Source organism: Dermacentor silvarum, chromosome 3 (genome assembly GCF_013339745.2).
Source record: "Dermacentor silvarum isolate Dsil-2018 chromosome 3, BIME_Dsil_1.4, whole genome shotgun sequence".
In the NCBI taxonomy this organism is placed as follows: Eukaryota; Metazoa; Arthropoda; class Arachnida; order Ixodida; family Ixodidae; genus Dermacentor; species Dermacentor silvarum.
The window spans coordinates 148,341,855-148,356,038 of record NC_051156.1 but is presented as its reverse complement, the minus strand read 5'-3'; the positions used below and the strand labels follow the sequence as shown (position 1 = coordinate 148,356,038).

General features: G+C 50.7%; 1 protein-coding gene across 1 annotated transcript; it reads right to left on the bottom strand.

The window, feature by feature from the left end:
- Positions 1–5,991: 5,991 nt before the first annotated feature.
- LOC119444887 (zinc finger protein 585A) lies at positions 5,992–13,045 on the bottom strand. The gene is made up of 2 exons (XM_037709229.1): positions 12,887–13,045; positions 5,992–6,342 (listed from the first exon to the last, which is right to left on the bottom strand). The coding sequence occupies exons 1-2, from the start codon at positions 13,043–13,045 to the stop codon at positions 5,992–5,994; spliced, it is 510 nt and encodes a 169-aa protein (XP_037565157.1).
- Between the last annotated feature and the right edge of the window lie 1,139 nt (positions 13,046–14,184).

The window sequence follows — 14,184 nt, the reverse complement described above, 5'->3', positions numbered from 1 at the left end:
CACCCTCACCAAAGCAGAGACGAATTATTCCGTTACGGAGAAGGAATGTTTGGCCATAATCTGGGCACTTGGTAAATTTCGACCCTACCTCTATGGCCGCCCCTTCGACGTAATTACCGACCATCATGCCCTTTGTTGGCTGTCCACGTTGAAGGACCCCTCAGGTCGATTAGCTCGCTGGGCTTTGCGGTTGCAAGATTTCGACGTGCGCGTTGTCTACAGGTCTGGCCGCCGCCACACCGATGCCGACGCGCTTTCCCGTTCGCCCGTGTCAGCCGAAAGCGATGCCTGCCTCTCTGTCGTTGACCAAGTACTTTCGTTCCCAGCAGGCTGTGACATGGCTTCGGAGCAACGCAAGGACGCCTGGATTAGTGCCCTTATTCGCTATCCTTTCAAACCCGTCGACTGTTCCTCCAACTCCTCGAGCTTTGCGCTGTGAAGCTTCGCACTTCAAAACGCGGGATGGACTTCTCTATCGCTGGAATTACGTCTCTGACGTCCGCAAGTGGTGGCTCGTCATACCGCGACATCTTCGTGGTGAAATATGTTCTGCGTTCCACACTGACCCGCATTGTGCACACGCGGGTGTCTTCAAGACGAACACCCGGCTTCGCTCCAGGTTTTATTGGCGTGGCATGTACACCTTTGTGTGCAAGTACATTCGGTCGTGCCCTCAGTGCCAACGCCGCAAGGTTCCTGCTCAGCATATCTCTTGTCCACTCCAGCGAATCCCGTGTCCATCCAGGCCCTTCGATCACAGTTGGATTGACCTGTATGGACCCCTTCCGAGTACGGCTTCCTGAAACCGCTGGATAGTCGTCGCCATCAAACACTTTACGCGATACGCAGAAACACCCGCTCTGCCTGCTGCCACAGCTCGTGATATCGCATCATTCCTACTGAAAAACTTTATTCTTCGTCACGGTGCACCTCGCGAACTTTTGAGCGATGGAGGACATGTGTTCCTCTCCGAAGTCATAAACATGCTCCTTACTGAATGTCGCATCGTTCATCGCACCATCACCGCCTACCATCCTCAAACCGATGGTCTGACGGAAAGATTTAACCGCACCTTTGGCGACATGCTCTCCACATACGTCGCCTCTGATCACACTGATTGGGACCTCATTCTGCCATTCATCACGTTCTCCTACAACACTGCACCACAGGCGACCACAAACTTTTCCCCATTCTTCCTCCTGTATGGCCGCGAACCTTCGACTACCCTCGACAACATTCTTCCGTACAGACTCGATTCATCCGAATGTACACTCATCTCTGAAGCTGCCCGCCGCGCCGAGGAATGCTGTCAACTCGCCCGTTCCTTTACAGCCGTCGACCAATGGCAACAAAAATCTCGACGTGACGATGATCACCCGGATTGTCACTTTCTTCCGGACTTCCTTGTATGGCTTTGGGTTCCTGCCGTTCCTGCTGGCCTCTCATCCAAGCTTGTAGCCAAATATCAAGGGCCCTACCGTGTTGTAGCTCAGACATCGCATGAACTATATCGTCGAGCCTGTCACGCCACCTACGGACCACGTACAACGGACCACGACTTTCGTGGTCGTGAAACCGTCCACGTACAACGCCTGAAGCCGTATTACGACCCCATGATTCTATGTTCCCCATGAGTCGCCAGGATGGTTCCTTTTCCGATGGGGGGGGTGATTGTAGTGAAGGAGAATGCCCGGCGCTGCAGCCACATCGCCAGTCATCCGGGAAGCGCGAGCTAGAGATTGCCTGAGCTGCTCTGGTTGAGACACGCTGCGAACGCTACCCGCTGCTCTCATGTCCTGTGTTCGCTTTAGAATATACATATATAGTGAGCGCATTTTGCGCTCCCTTTCGTTCCGTTTCTATACAGAACATATACGATATATATTCTATATAGAACATATACGTTCCCTTTCTGCGCCGCATACGGTAGCACTTTTCTTAGTTGATGTGATTGCAAGCGAAACAGTAAACAGCGTGAAAGCACTGCTGATGGATGTTGAAGCTGCACTCTGTAGGTGACGAGGCGTCACAGGCTAATCGAACGCGAATAACAAACCATGTGCGGAAACGGTATCGTCCCCTCTGCAGAAGGCCTACACCGCCTACACCAGATTACACCGCGATGGAACCTCCGCTGTGCTGAGACTACCGAAGCGCTCACTCTCGGTGCTCGTTGGTGTTATGATGCAGTACTTCCCATAACCTCTCCTAGATGGCGACGCCCTCCCTCTCAAGATAGCATATTTTACACGTTTGCACCAACGTCATATCCGTTACAGGAAGTTGACGGCGGACCCCTGCATAAAACACTTTGGTCTTAAAAAGTCGCAGTTTCCCCCGAAAGGCAAATCACTGATTGAGATAGCAAATTAGTGGGCAGCTATACGAACTAACGAGCTATACGGACAGTATAAATTTGCAAACATAGGCAAACTAATTAAATTAACAAGCATGGTGTCACGCGTGCAAACCAACATGAACACATCGCACTCGATGACCGCGGAAACTCGCTTTCAAAACGTTATAGTGAGGAAGCGCGGCAGCAGCAGTGAGCGAAGTCACCTTCGTGCTGCGTCTTGCAACAATGCGAACTAAGCCGCTAAAACACATCGCGCGGTGGACATTGTCCCCGTCGCAGATGGCTTTCAACGTACAGCATCTCAAAAAGGCGCGCGAGGCCGCGGCCGTCCGGGCCGCCCGGAGTAGAACGCGCCCCCGATCCCTAGCCTCCCTCCGGAGCCTTGCACGCGACGGAAGACGCGGCGCTTGGTCACCCACTTTCCACCCTTGCGTGCGCGAGATCCAGCAGCGATCGCTGACAGATCCTCACACGCTTTCACTCGCACATACAGCATACGGCGCGCGGCGCTGATTTTATCGCCCTTAGACTTTATACGGGACCTCACGGCGACGGCAACGGCCGAAATTCGCCTCGAGTCGCCATATAATTGCTATCGCAATAATAACACTGATTATAGTGAACGAATAAGGCGGTATAACGACGATGGCATGACTAAGAATCAGATGTCGATCCTTAAATTATGGCGATGGTGTAACAACACCATCAAGATGCTCAACCGTGACGAAGACGACATGAGGACCATCAGATGACGACAATATGATAACAATGGAGCGACGATAATATGGCAACAACCTGGGGAAGTTGGAATGACGACGTTCACACCACCATGGTCGCATAATGACAACCGTATAACAACGAATACATGGTAGTGTATGTCGGACAATATGATAACGATGGAGTGACGATGATATGACGACAACCCGATGATGTTGGAATGACGACGATGGCACGACCATGGTGGCATAACGACAACCGTATAGCAACGAATACATGATAGTGTATGTCGGACAATATGATAACGATGGAGTGACGATGATATGACGACAACCCGATGAAGTTGGAATGACGACGATGGCACGACCACGGTGGCATAACGACAACTGTATAACAACAAATACATGATATTGTATGTCGGACAATATGATAACGATGGAGTGCCGATGATATGACGACACCCCGATGAAGTTGGAATGACGACGATGGCACGACCATGGTGGCATAATGACAACCGTATAAGAACGAATACATGATAGTGTATGTCGGACAATATGATAACGATGGAGTGACGATGATATGACGACAACCTGATGAAGTTGGAATGACGACGATGGCACGACCATGGTGGCGCGCGCGCATAACGACAACCGTATAACAACGAATACATGGTGGTGTATGTCGGAAAATATGATAAAGATGGAGGGACGATGATATGACGACACCCCGATGAAGTTGGAATGACGACGATGGCACGACCATGGTGGCATAACGACAACTGTATAACAACAAATACATGATATTGTATGTCGGACAATATGATAACGATGGAGTGACGATGATATGACGACACCCCGATGAAGTTGGAATGACGACGATGGCACGTCCATGGTGGCATAATGACAACCGTATAAGAACGAATACAGGATAGTGTATGTTGGACAATATGATAACGATGGAGTGACGATGATATGACGACACCCCGATGAAGTTGGAATGACGACGATGGCATGGCCATGTTGGCATAACGACAACCGTATAACAACGAATACATGGTAGTGTATGTAGGACAATATGATAACGATGGAGTGACGATGATATGACGACAACACTATGAAGTTGGAATGACGATGATGGCACGACCATGGTGGCATAACGACAACCGTATAACAACGAATACATGATAGTGTATGTCGGACAATATGATAACGATGGAGTGACGATGATATGACGACAACCTGATGAAGTTGGAATTACGACGATGGCACGACCATGGTGGCTTAACGACAACCGTGTAACAACGAATACATGATTGTGTATGTCGGACAATATGATAACGATGGAGTGACGATGATATGACGACAACCCGATGAAGTTGGAATGACGACGATGGCACGACCATGGTGGCATAACGACAACCGTATAACAACGAATACATGATAGTGTATGTTGAACAATATGATAACGATGAAGTGACGATGATATGACGGCAACCCGATGGAGTTGGAATGACGACGATGGCACGACCATGGTGGCATAACGACAACCGTATAACAGCGAAAGAAATAACTAAATGTATGTGGGTTTTAAACACGATACCAGATTCAATAAGCGTACTTCCCTTGAAGCAGCGATACTGTCGGCTCATCTTTCCGTAGGGAAACAGAACATGTAAGTGGCGCACAGCGTTATTAGCAATCTCGCTTGCGATAATGTGGACGCTTTTTGCATATATTAGGTGAGTCGCAGTGATCAGTCATTGACAGAACTTCTGTGCCATCTGCGCTATGCGCAGATTAAAAATTCGCTGTATCAAAGGTATGACTGCAAATCGACTCCTAACATGTTTTTACAATTGCTGAAGCTGCGTGTGTACACTTAACCGCCGGAAATGCAGAAAAGGCAAAAGGTTTGTCCGAAGAACAGTCATTTCAGTGGAGTGTCGTTTTGGCACCGTTAAAATGTGCATCTTTTTTTTCGGTAAAATCTTCGCTTTCGAAGAGTAACAGAATTTTTGTGGCTGTTTCACCTACGGAAGGAGCATTTTGGTTTTTTTTTTACGGAATTGCCATATGCTGACGAACTGTACACTTGGTAACAACGCTACTCTGTTGCGGCGGTAAAACGGGGACGACTACTTTCTAATCACGATTCAAGTGACCGTATCGTAGATACGGTCACTTGAAAAAAGGAAAAAAGAAGAGTACAATATGCGATCGCAGCTATTTAGATAAAAACATCGCTCTTATGCAGTCTGAACCGGTCGGATGATCTTTTTTGTCAACAAACGCTCAGATAAAAGGTGCGAGTGAGGGGAGGGCCATTCTCAGTGACGTCATGCTGTTTTCAAACAAGGATATGTCCATTGCTCTGCCTGAACGTCTCTTTCAATGTCACCTTGGTCCCTAATGTTTATCAAATTATTCTCTCTTAGGAATGCAACATCCAGAAAAAGAGAGACAGAGAAAAGCAGCGAGGTTAACGAGGTCCCAGTTTCCAGGTTGTTACACTGCCCTGTGGGAGGGGCAAATAGCGAACCTTGGAAAGGGTACAGAGATAGTTTAAAAAGAAGGAACATGATGGGCGTTCACTTGATTCGCGGTCATCTATTCAATTTTGCGAATACCTCTGGCTTTCAATAGGCTCTTGTTGCTGGGCAAGTTGACATGGTTTTCTGTACATTCTTTTTAACAGAACTAAGATATACACTATATGTGTGGGTCGTCTTTTCTGTGTGGTGTGTTTTCATGTCGTTGGAGAAATTTGCAGCAAACTTTTGTCCTTAGCGTGTGTTCCCTTGAGTCATTGAAAGGGTTCTGTTGGTCACGACATTGTTCCGAAAATTTTATTGCGCATACACTCCCTGCTACCATGCTAATCTATTTCTCCTCGAATCAGTCCAGCCACCCTTGGAGTCAATCTTCTTGGCCATCGTGTCTCACGAGCACGTGCCGCCGTAGGTCACGCCGACTCGCGAAACCTTTGCCGCAATGCGGACACGAGAGCGGGTGCTGCTTGCCGTGCACGAAGTGGTAGTGATGTTTAGCGTTACTCGAGTCAGCAAACCTCCTGCCGCATTCCGCACACGCGTACCGCCGCTCTGTCGCGTGGGTGAGCAGGTGCACCTTGAGGTAGTCTTTTCTCGCGTAGGACTTGCCGCACTCCGAACAGACGTCCGGACTTGGGTCGCTCGAGTGCATTGTTTTGTGACGAATCAAGTGAGATAGGCAGTTGACGCGCTCGCCGCACTGGCGCTCGTATGGCCCCTCTTGAATAGAAGAGTTCGCATGAGGAGAAAAGGTCAAATGGTGTCAATGAGGCTACGGGGTGGACTAACATAAAGAAGATATAATGGGCTGCAGCCGGTTTTTTCATGCTTTGCAGTGTTGTAGGCGTATGTCATAAAAGGCAATATATCATCCCACTTTTTGTTCCCGGAATTAACGTACTTCGAAAGCATGTTGCTCATAGTTCTGCTAGTGTGTTCGACGAGACCACTTATGTGCGGGTGATACGGAGTCGCGTGGCGAAACTGCCCAGCACAGATAGGCAACAGCCCTTCGACTACGTCGGCCACGAACTGGCGACCACGATCGCTCACACTAATACGAAGGGATACATGACGCAGTATATCAGAGGACAGGAGAAATCTCGAAACATCAAGAGCCGTGGCCGTTGGCATCACTGCAGTTTCCGCATAACGCGTCAGATGGTCGACGCAGACTATTATTCAACGGTTGTCGTTTGTTGAGCGCGGAAATGGGCCCAGAAGGTCGACTGCAACTATTTCGAAAGGAGATGATGGTGGCGCTACAGGGTGAAGGAGTCCGACCGGAGCAGTATTAGGGCGCTTGAATTGCTGGCACTTGTTACAACTGGCCACATACTTTTTTATATCTCGTCGCATACTGGTCCAGTAGAATCGGCCCTGAATGCGGTGGCATGTTCTGGTGAAACCCAGGTGCCCTGCGGTCGAGTCGTCGTGCATAACACGGAGCACGTGGGTTCTCAATTTTTTTACGGACCACTAAGAGGAAACGGGCACCATCAGCCACATAATTCTTCTTGTAGAGCAGGCCATCTTGGTTAAGAAAGGCATTGTTACCTGTCGGCTGAGCAGCTGAGGTGAAGAGGACATCCAGGCTGCCGTCGTTGTGCTGCTCATACCGGAAGGTGACCAGTTCGAGAAAAAGAAATCGTCTATGGAGGCCAGAAACTCATCCAAATTGTCGGCGTCACATGTAGTCGTTGGTATAGGGAGCCTCGAAAGACAGTCAGCGTCGGCATGATGTCGGCCGCTCTTGTAACGGACTGCAAAGTCACATTCCTGCAAACGCAGCGCCCATCGAACACGGCGACCGGTGGAGTCGCGGAGACCAGCCAACCAACAGGGTGAATGGTCATCAGCAACGATCGTAAAGCGACGTCCTATGAGATATGGACGGAACTTATGCACTGCAAGAACGATAGCGAGGTACTCTCGCTCAGTGACCGTATAATTCTATTCGCCATTACTTAACGAACGTCTGGCGTAGGCAATAGCATGGTCGGCGTCACCAAAACGATGGATGAGGATGGCGCCGAGGCCGCTTCCACTCGCGTCGGTGTGCAATTCTGTTGTGGCAGAGGGGTCAAAATGATGAATAGACGTTTTCACGAGGGTGCTACCGACGGTCTGGCGTCGAGAGTATGTGTCAGTGTTGCCCGTTCGGTCTGGACTGTGAGCTTGCCTTGCGCTTGCGTTGCGGAGTGGTAACATTGGTAGCTTTCCGTCGATGTTTCCGTGTATTTTTGTCTCGAATTACTTGCGCTCGTAAATTATAGAATGTACTCATGAAAAGTCTAAAGGCCAGCACTACGCATTTCATGGGCGCACAAACAACCAGCGCAAAAGAACAATTTTGGGGACTATAGTGTGTCCACAACGAAGCACTCCGCGAGAGCACTGCCGATGTGGTTTGTTAAAGCTGCAATGGTTTCCTGCATCGCCTGAGAACTGAGCATTTCAGTCTAATATGATTCAATGCACACATCACTTAAACAATGCATTTTGGTAAACCCTGCTCGGCACATTTCCCAATAGGTTGCGATAATTGTCAGCTCTTCGATGCAATATTTTCTCGTATTTAGTGGCAGAGGCTACATTTGTTATTCTTTCAAACACGACTTCATTCCAGTGCCTAATACGGGAGTCACAAGGCGCACTTTTGATCGTGATTGATCCCGATCTGGATTTATATTTCTCGGCAGCGATTGGCTTCTTTGCTCAATCTGCGGAAGGGAGCCAATCGCGGTCCAATATTCCGATCCAGATGGGGCTCGATCGCGATCAAAAGTGGCCACGCGACCCCGGTATAAAACAAATTGAAGCATTCTGCAGGAGAACTACTCGGCAAATACACTTCATAACGATCTGGAAAAATCGCGTCCTATGGAAGATGTATGCAGCCCCTGTGTCCACTAAAACATTGTCTCGGCGTTCCCACACGCCCTATGCGGCCCTGCACATAAAGGTAATTTCGAAATATAGTACCCGGGCAGTATCAGTTGCACTGGCATCTGTGATCGCCGACGCGCGTCGGTTCACTGCAGGTTACCGCGCACCTCGAGGGCCACGCTTCTGCTTTGACATTTGGTTATAAGCACCGTGCGCTGCACCAGATTCAATAACTTTTGCATGATTGAGCTGTTGAGTTGCGTCGGAAGCTTATAGAGTAACCACCGCATATCTACCAACCCCTGACACATGTCAACGGGCCGCCGGCGTCTGGTTCTAAGCATTAACTGACAGCTAAGTACGCGCCTGCTTTCGCTAAATGAGGTAACCCTCAACCGCGAAACGTATAAGTGTTCAGATTCAATCGACGAGTACATTCACATGTATCTCGCAATAACAATGAAACATACCGCTGATTAGCACGCCAGGTTTTGACGAAGCAGACACGATTGCCGCCGCTACCGACGACGAAACGTGGCATCCACTGGCTGGGCTTGCAGTTGCCATTGCACTTCACACTGAAGGCTCATTCACACCGGCGACTTGAGGAGGTCGCGCGACCATTTGCGACTCGCGAACAAAAAGCGACCGAAGGCGACTGATGTTCACACCGGCAAGCCCGGCTGAGCGCGACCTGCAAGTCGCAATCCCGGACATTCTCGTTCTTCAGCGAGAATTCTAGGGATCTACGCAGTCAGCGCGCACTTCGCTGGCACTATGTAAATTGGTTTCGCGTTCCGGCAACAGCCATGCATTTTGTTTCGAGCGATGGCTGGATTTTGATTCGAGCGAACAGGAAGGCGCCGTCCCTGTGCTGATGTGCTCCGCCGGGGTGTCAGCTGTGGCAGCGCGGAAGCCTCCGAAGAAAACGCGACGCTCGTGGGTGCGCCCGTGCCTCCGCTCGCATGAAGTGACCGGCCAGGCAAGCCGCCTCCTGCCCGAACTTTGTGCGCATGACAACGAGTATTATCGAGAGAGAGCAAGTCGTAATTTCTAGTTCGCATTGAGTATTATTCGGTGCGTAATATTAAAGCAAAGCTGTTCACCCGCTGTTCACCTTTGGGTGGCGTGCTCATCCAACGAACGGCAGCTGGAAAAAGGGTTTGTGTTGTGCTTTCTTTTCCTGCTGTTTAGCTTCCAGCGAATGCGACCGCGTACATTCGACACGTTGCTGCAACTGCTGCGTCCCAGAATCGCAAGGCAAGACACCAATTACGGGCCTGTAGCCTGCATATCGTGACGCGGGCATTGCATTTGGCGTGGACGACGACACACATCACTTTCGGCGCGGCGCTGATTGGTTGAGCAGCTTTGCGACCACGGTCGCGCGACTGAAAAATCGCGCAGTGAGCGACTGGCCCAAAATGGTCGCTTTTCGAGAAAAGCGACCATTTGCGACCATTTGCGACTGGTCGCTTTGCGACCAACTTGGTCGCGCGACCACTGTCAGTCGCCGGTGTGAATGAGCCTTGAGCGCTCACGCGAGCACGTGAAACTTGTAACAAGCCAAGAGGCACAAGGCAAGCGAAGCGGAAGAAAACAATCGAAATAATTTTCGGCGAAGATCATACAACCGAAGTGCGGCCGACCTGCGCTCGCAAAGGCTCACAGTCCAAACTGGTGGCATAACATGTTCTGACGCTAGACGTCGTCCTTGACGCGCAATGGCGCTACTCAAACGTCGGTTTCTGAAAAGGTCTATAGGTCCGGAAGAGAACAGGAACACGAGTTGTGAAACGAGGAATCGCAATCAGCTGTCCAGATGAAACGCGTCCAGGAAGTACGAGCAAAGACCGAAGAAACTTCTCATCTAGTGTGGTGACTGCACTTGTCACAACATTAGCGGCGAGAGCGAAGAGACCGCGAGGAGGAAAGCGGAGGAGGAGGGTGCTGCGTAAGCATGACGTGGAAAGGGGAGGAGGTACTGATGGCGAAAACGTGAGAAGAAAATCGTAGTGCCGCCAAAGACGCGCACTGTATCGACGATGTCTACGAGATGTCGCTGGAGTAGCGCGCGTTCTATGGGAGGTCTGTCTGGTGCGGCTGCTGTGAATCGCGCCCACGCATGACCCACGTGCTGCTTCTCGCGATCTCGCGATCTCCCGATTAGCAAGGCAGCCGCGCCACACTTCGCTCCGTTTGCAACGAGCAGCAAGAGACAGATTCTCCGCGCCAGTCAATATATCGCGAAATGAAATCACTTAAAGAGTTGCGCTTATATTTCGCATTATGGAGTATCGTAATCGTCGGTGAATTTTTCTTTTTTCGTGACAGGATTTAGACACCGGTAGTCGACGCAAAACTTCCAGGACCCTTCTTATTTTTGCGAGGAGGACCGGCGCAGCCCAAGCGCCAGAGGAATCGTGGATGACGCCCTTGGCTAGCGTTTCGTCGAACTGTTGAGCGTGGATTTTGCGCTCTGACGCGGACACGCGGTAAGGACTTATGGTATGCGCGGACCCCTTGTTGATCTGTGGCGAGCCCGCGTAGTTGGAACGCGAACTTTGTTAGCGTTCCGGACGAAATCAAATAGAAGCATGCTTGCTAACGACGCTGACCAGTGCTTGAGGCTTCTCTGAAGACAGTGACTTGTTGATCATTTTTAGAAAGGGCAACGAGTCGTCAGGGACACCGGTTTCAGTCCTGTGCGCTCGGGACTAGTATACCTTTCATAAGAGGCGAGTCGCAGACCGCTCGGTAGCGCAACAGACTGGGGGGATAATTTTTACACCCAAAGCGTAGTTGTACCGCAGGCCACAGAGAGGACGCATCGAGGTACGAGCACACTTTTCTTCGCAACCCTACAAAGCACAGCCTCAACACTAGCATGACCCATCGTGGTTGCTTAGTGGTTATGTTGTTCGGCTGCTGAGTACGTGGTCGCGGGATCGAATCCCGGCCATGGCGGCCGCACTTCAATGGGGGAGAAATTCAAAAAAACACTCGTCTACTTAGATTTAGGTGCACCTTAAATAACCCCAGGTGGTACAAATTAATCCACAATCTCTTCCTATGACGTCCCTCATAATCAGAGGGTGGTTTTGTCACGTAAAGCCCTATATATAAAAAAACACAAGCATGAAGTCTATCGGCGTCGATACCGCAAGCAGCTACTCGAACTTTGGATAAGGAACGTGCCGGCAAGATGGCGTCTTCAATGACGGCGACAGCACGTGAACAGGTAGCAGGTTGGTCGGCAAAAGGGGAAAGAGAAAGCTCGCCGGTACCGCAGTCAACATTGGCACCACGCTGTTGTAGGAAATCAAGGCCAAGAATTGCGTTGTGAGTGGATTGAGCAAGCATTGCAATTTCGGCTTGATACACGTTATCGGAGAAATGAAAGTTTGCTCGTGCACACTCAAATAGGTAGAAGCAACTCTCCACTCACAGCACGAAACGCATTAGCGTTATCCCAGCGAAACATCACTTTACGACCTAGTCAGATTTTAAAATACAGGTTTATAACGGAGACATTTACTCCTCTGTCCACTAAGGCTAACGTAGGAACATTTTCCACTAAAACACGAATCTTGTTATGACACATGGTTAGTGGCGGAGGCCTAGGGCGTGTAGTTGAAGATGACTGGCGACCTCATCTCCATTGGTCGTGCTGTCTATAGTTTCCCGGCGGCGGTGACGTGAGACGTCGTCGCGGACATGGATGCCTGTGCTGGCGTGAAGACAGCGGCGCCAACCTCCGCACAAAAGCTGGTGAGTCGCTACGATAATCTGCCTGTGGTTTGTCCTGCTATTGGATTCAGAAGGCCAGTGTGTCCCGTCACCATGCCGATTGCCACGCCCATAAAAAGTACACGGTCGCTCATTGGACGGTGGTGACGTGCGACTGCGATGAGGACAGAATCTGGTGAGGTGGCCGCGGTTACCGCATTGGAAGCCGATGGGGCACTCACGGGACGCGCTGACAATTGTCAGTAGAAAGATAAATGGCTGGGCCGTGCCACTTATGAGAAACTGCAGGTGGTCTGCGTGAGTCACCGTCATGGAACTCATAACTGGGATCCGTGTTCATAGTGGCACTATTGAGCGAGGGGGGAAGTTGTAAGCGACTACGGAGGCGGCGGTGACAGACGTCTCACAGAAGTCTCAGGAAGAACAAAGGCTCTCAAACCCGAGGAGTCCAGAGGGAAACCGCCTCACATCGGCCAAGCTCTTAGCGTGCCACTTGCCGAATCACTGACGCGCCGTCGCATGGAGCTGGGACCAGTTACGTTGGCCAGGCGGCCAAACTTAAATGTGATACGCCGAGCTTTCAAGGCTTCAAATGTGCGGCAGTGTTGAACGACGTCACTTACGGATTCCAGACTGTCTTTTCCGGTGAGGAACTGGTGCACGTCCTCGGCTATCTCTATTAGAAGAGGGCCAACTTTTTCCTCTTCTGTCGTGTGAGCTTCCAGGGCCACTTCCTCGATGAACGTCGTAAAGGCCTTGCCGGGAACTTGGGTTCGCTGCATTAGGGCTTGCTCTGCTCGTTTCGTTTTAGCTGCCGTATCTCCGAAGCACTTCTTAATTTTATCTACGAACTTTTCCCACGTTACATGCTTTCTTCGTTGTTTTTAAGCCACACAGACGTAATTCCCGCAAGGAAGAAGGCAACTTTCTTGAGCTGGGCGGTGGCATTCCAGCCACTGAACCAACTTCCTCGTTGGCAAAAATTGAGCCATCCGTCCACGTCTTTGCCGCCTTTTCCAGTGAAGGTTCGTGGCCAGATGTAGGGCTGCCATGGGTAGCTGGAAGAATGTGGCGGGCTGTCACCGTCGGAAGCCCTTTCTGGTGGCAGACCGGCAATTCGGCGGCTTCGGCGAAGCTCCACGGAGGGCGCTCCTGCGGTCGGTTGGTCGCCGTTCTTTGAGGACGCCTTTGTTCTAACCCGCACCTCCACCAACACTGGTACGATGGGGTGCGTTTATTTATAGATGACTTGTTCAAAAAGGGGAGAAGAGTTGCCCCGCCGTCACCAGGCCGCCCCAAAGACATGCGCACCTCGCCCTCCTCGTCTTCCGTCCTTGCTCTCGCATTGGCGTGATTACATATATATATATATATATATATATATATATATATATATATTGTAAAGGAATCGGCGAGACACAAACACAGCACCCGTTCACTGGGCCGGCTTCCCTATTCTCTCCTCGTCGTCTTCTCTCGCCCTACTCGCTTGCTGTCCGAGCGTCCGAGCCCAAGTGCACCTCTTAACCTTTGCACTCGGCCACGCTGCACGTTTCCGGCATGCCTTGCAAACACGCCACTTCACATGTAGGCAACTTGCTCAGCGTGTGCAGTAGTCGTTGCTGAGCCGCCCATCCAGCTTCTCTGGCGGGCGCCACAGGCTATTGCGCACTGGTCGCAGGTCTTGCTGACGGTTGTCGGAAAAAGAGGATGCCCACACGTTGTCCGAGAATGTAGACTGGAACTTATTGACCAGCATGGGTGCCAGGGCCATCGGTTCCCCTTCGTTGCGGTGGCCACCATGCCTTGGACGCCGCACTGACTCTGAAGGGCGAACCTTCACACTTGCGTGGATGCTGCGCTGAACGGCGACAGCACCAATAGGGGCACCAGGGGGGTTCTCGGAAATAGGTGACCGTGG

Bases quoted from the DNA above. Each gene is read 5' to 3' on its own strand.
- LOC119444887 (XM_037709229.1), bottom strand. From the start codon at position 13,045: ATGCAGCGAACCCAAGTTCCCGGCAAGGCCTTTACGACGTTCATCGAG. The intron at 6,343-12,886 runs GTAAGTGACGTC...TCTATTCAAGAG, and splicing joins GAAAAGACAGTCTGGAATCC to GGGCCATACGAGCGCCAGTG.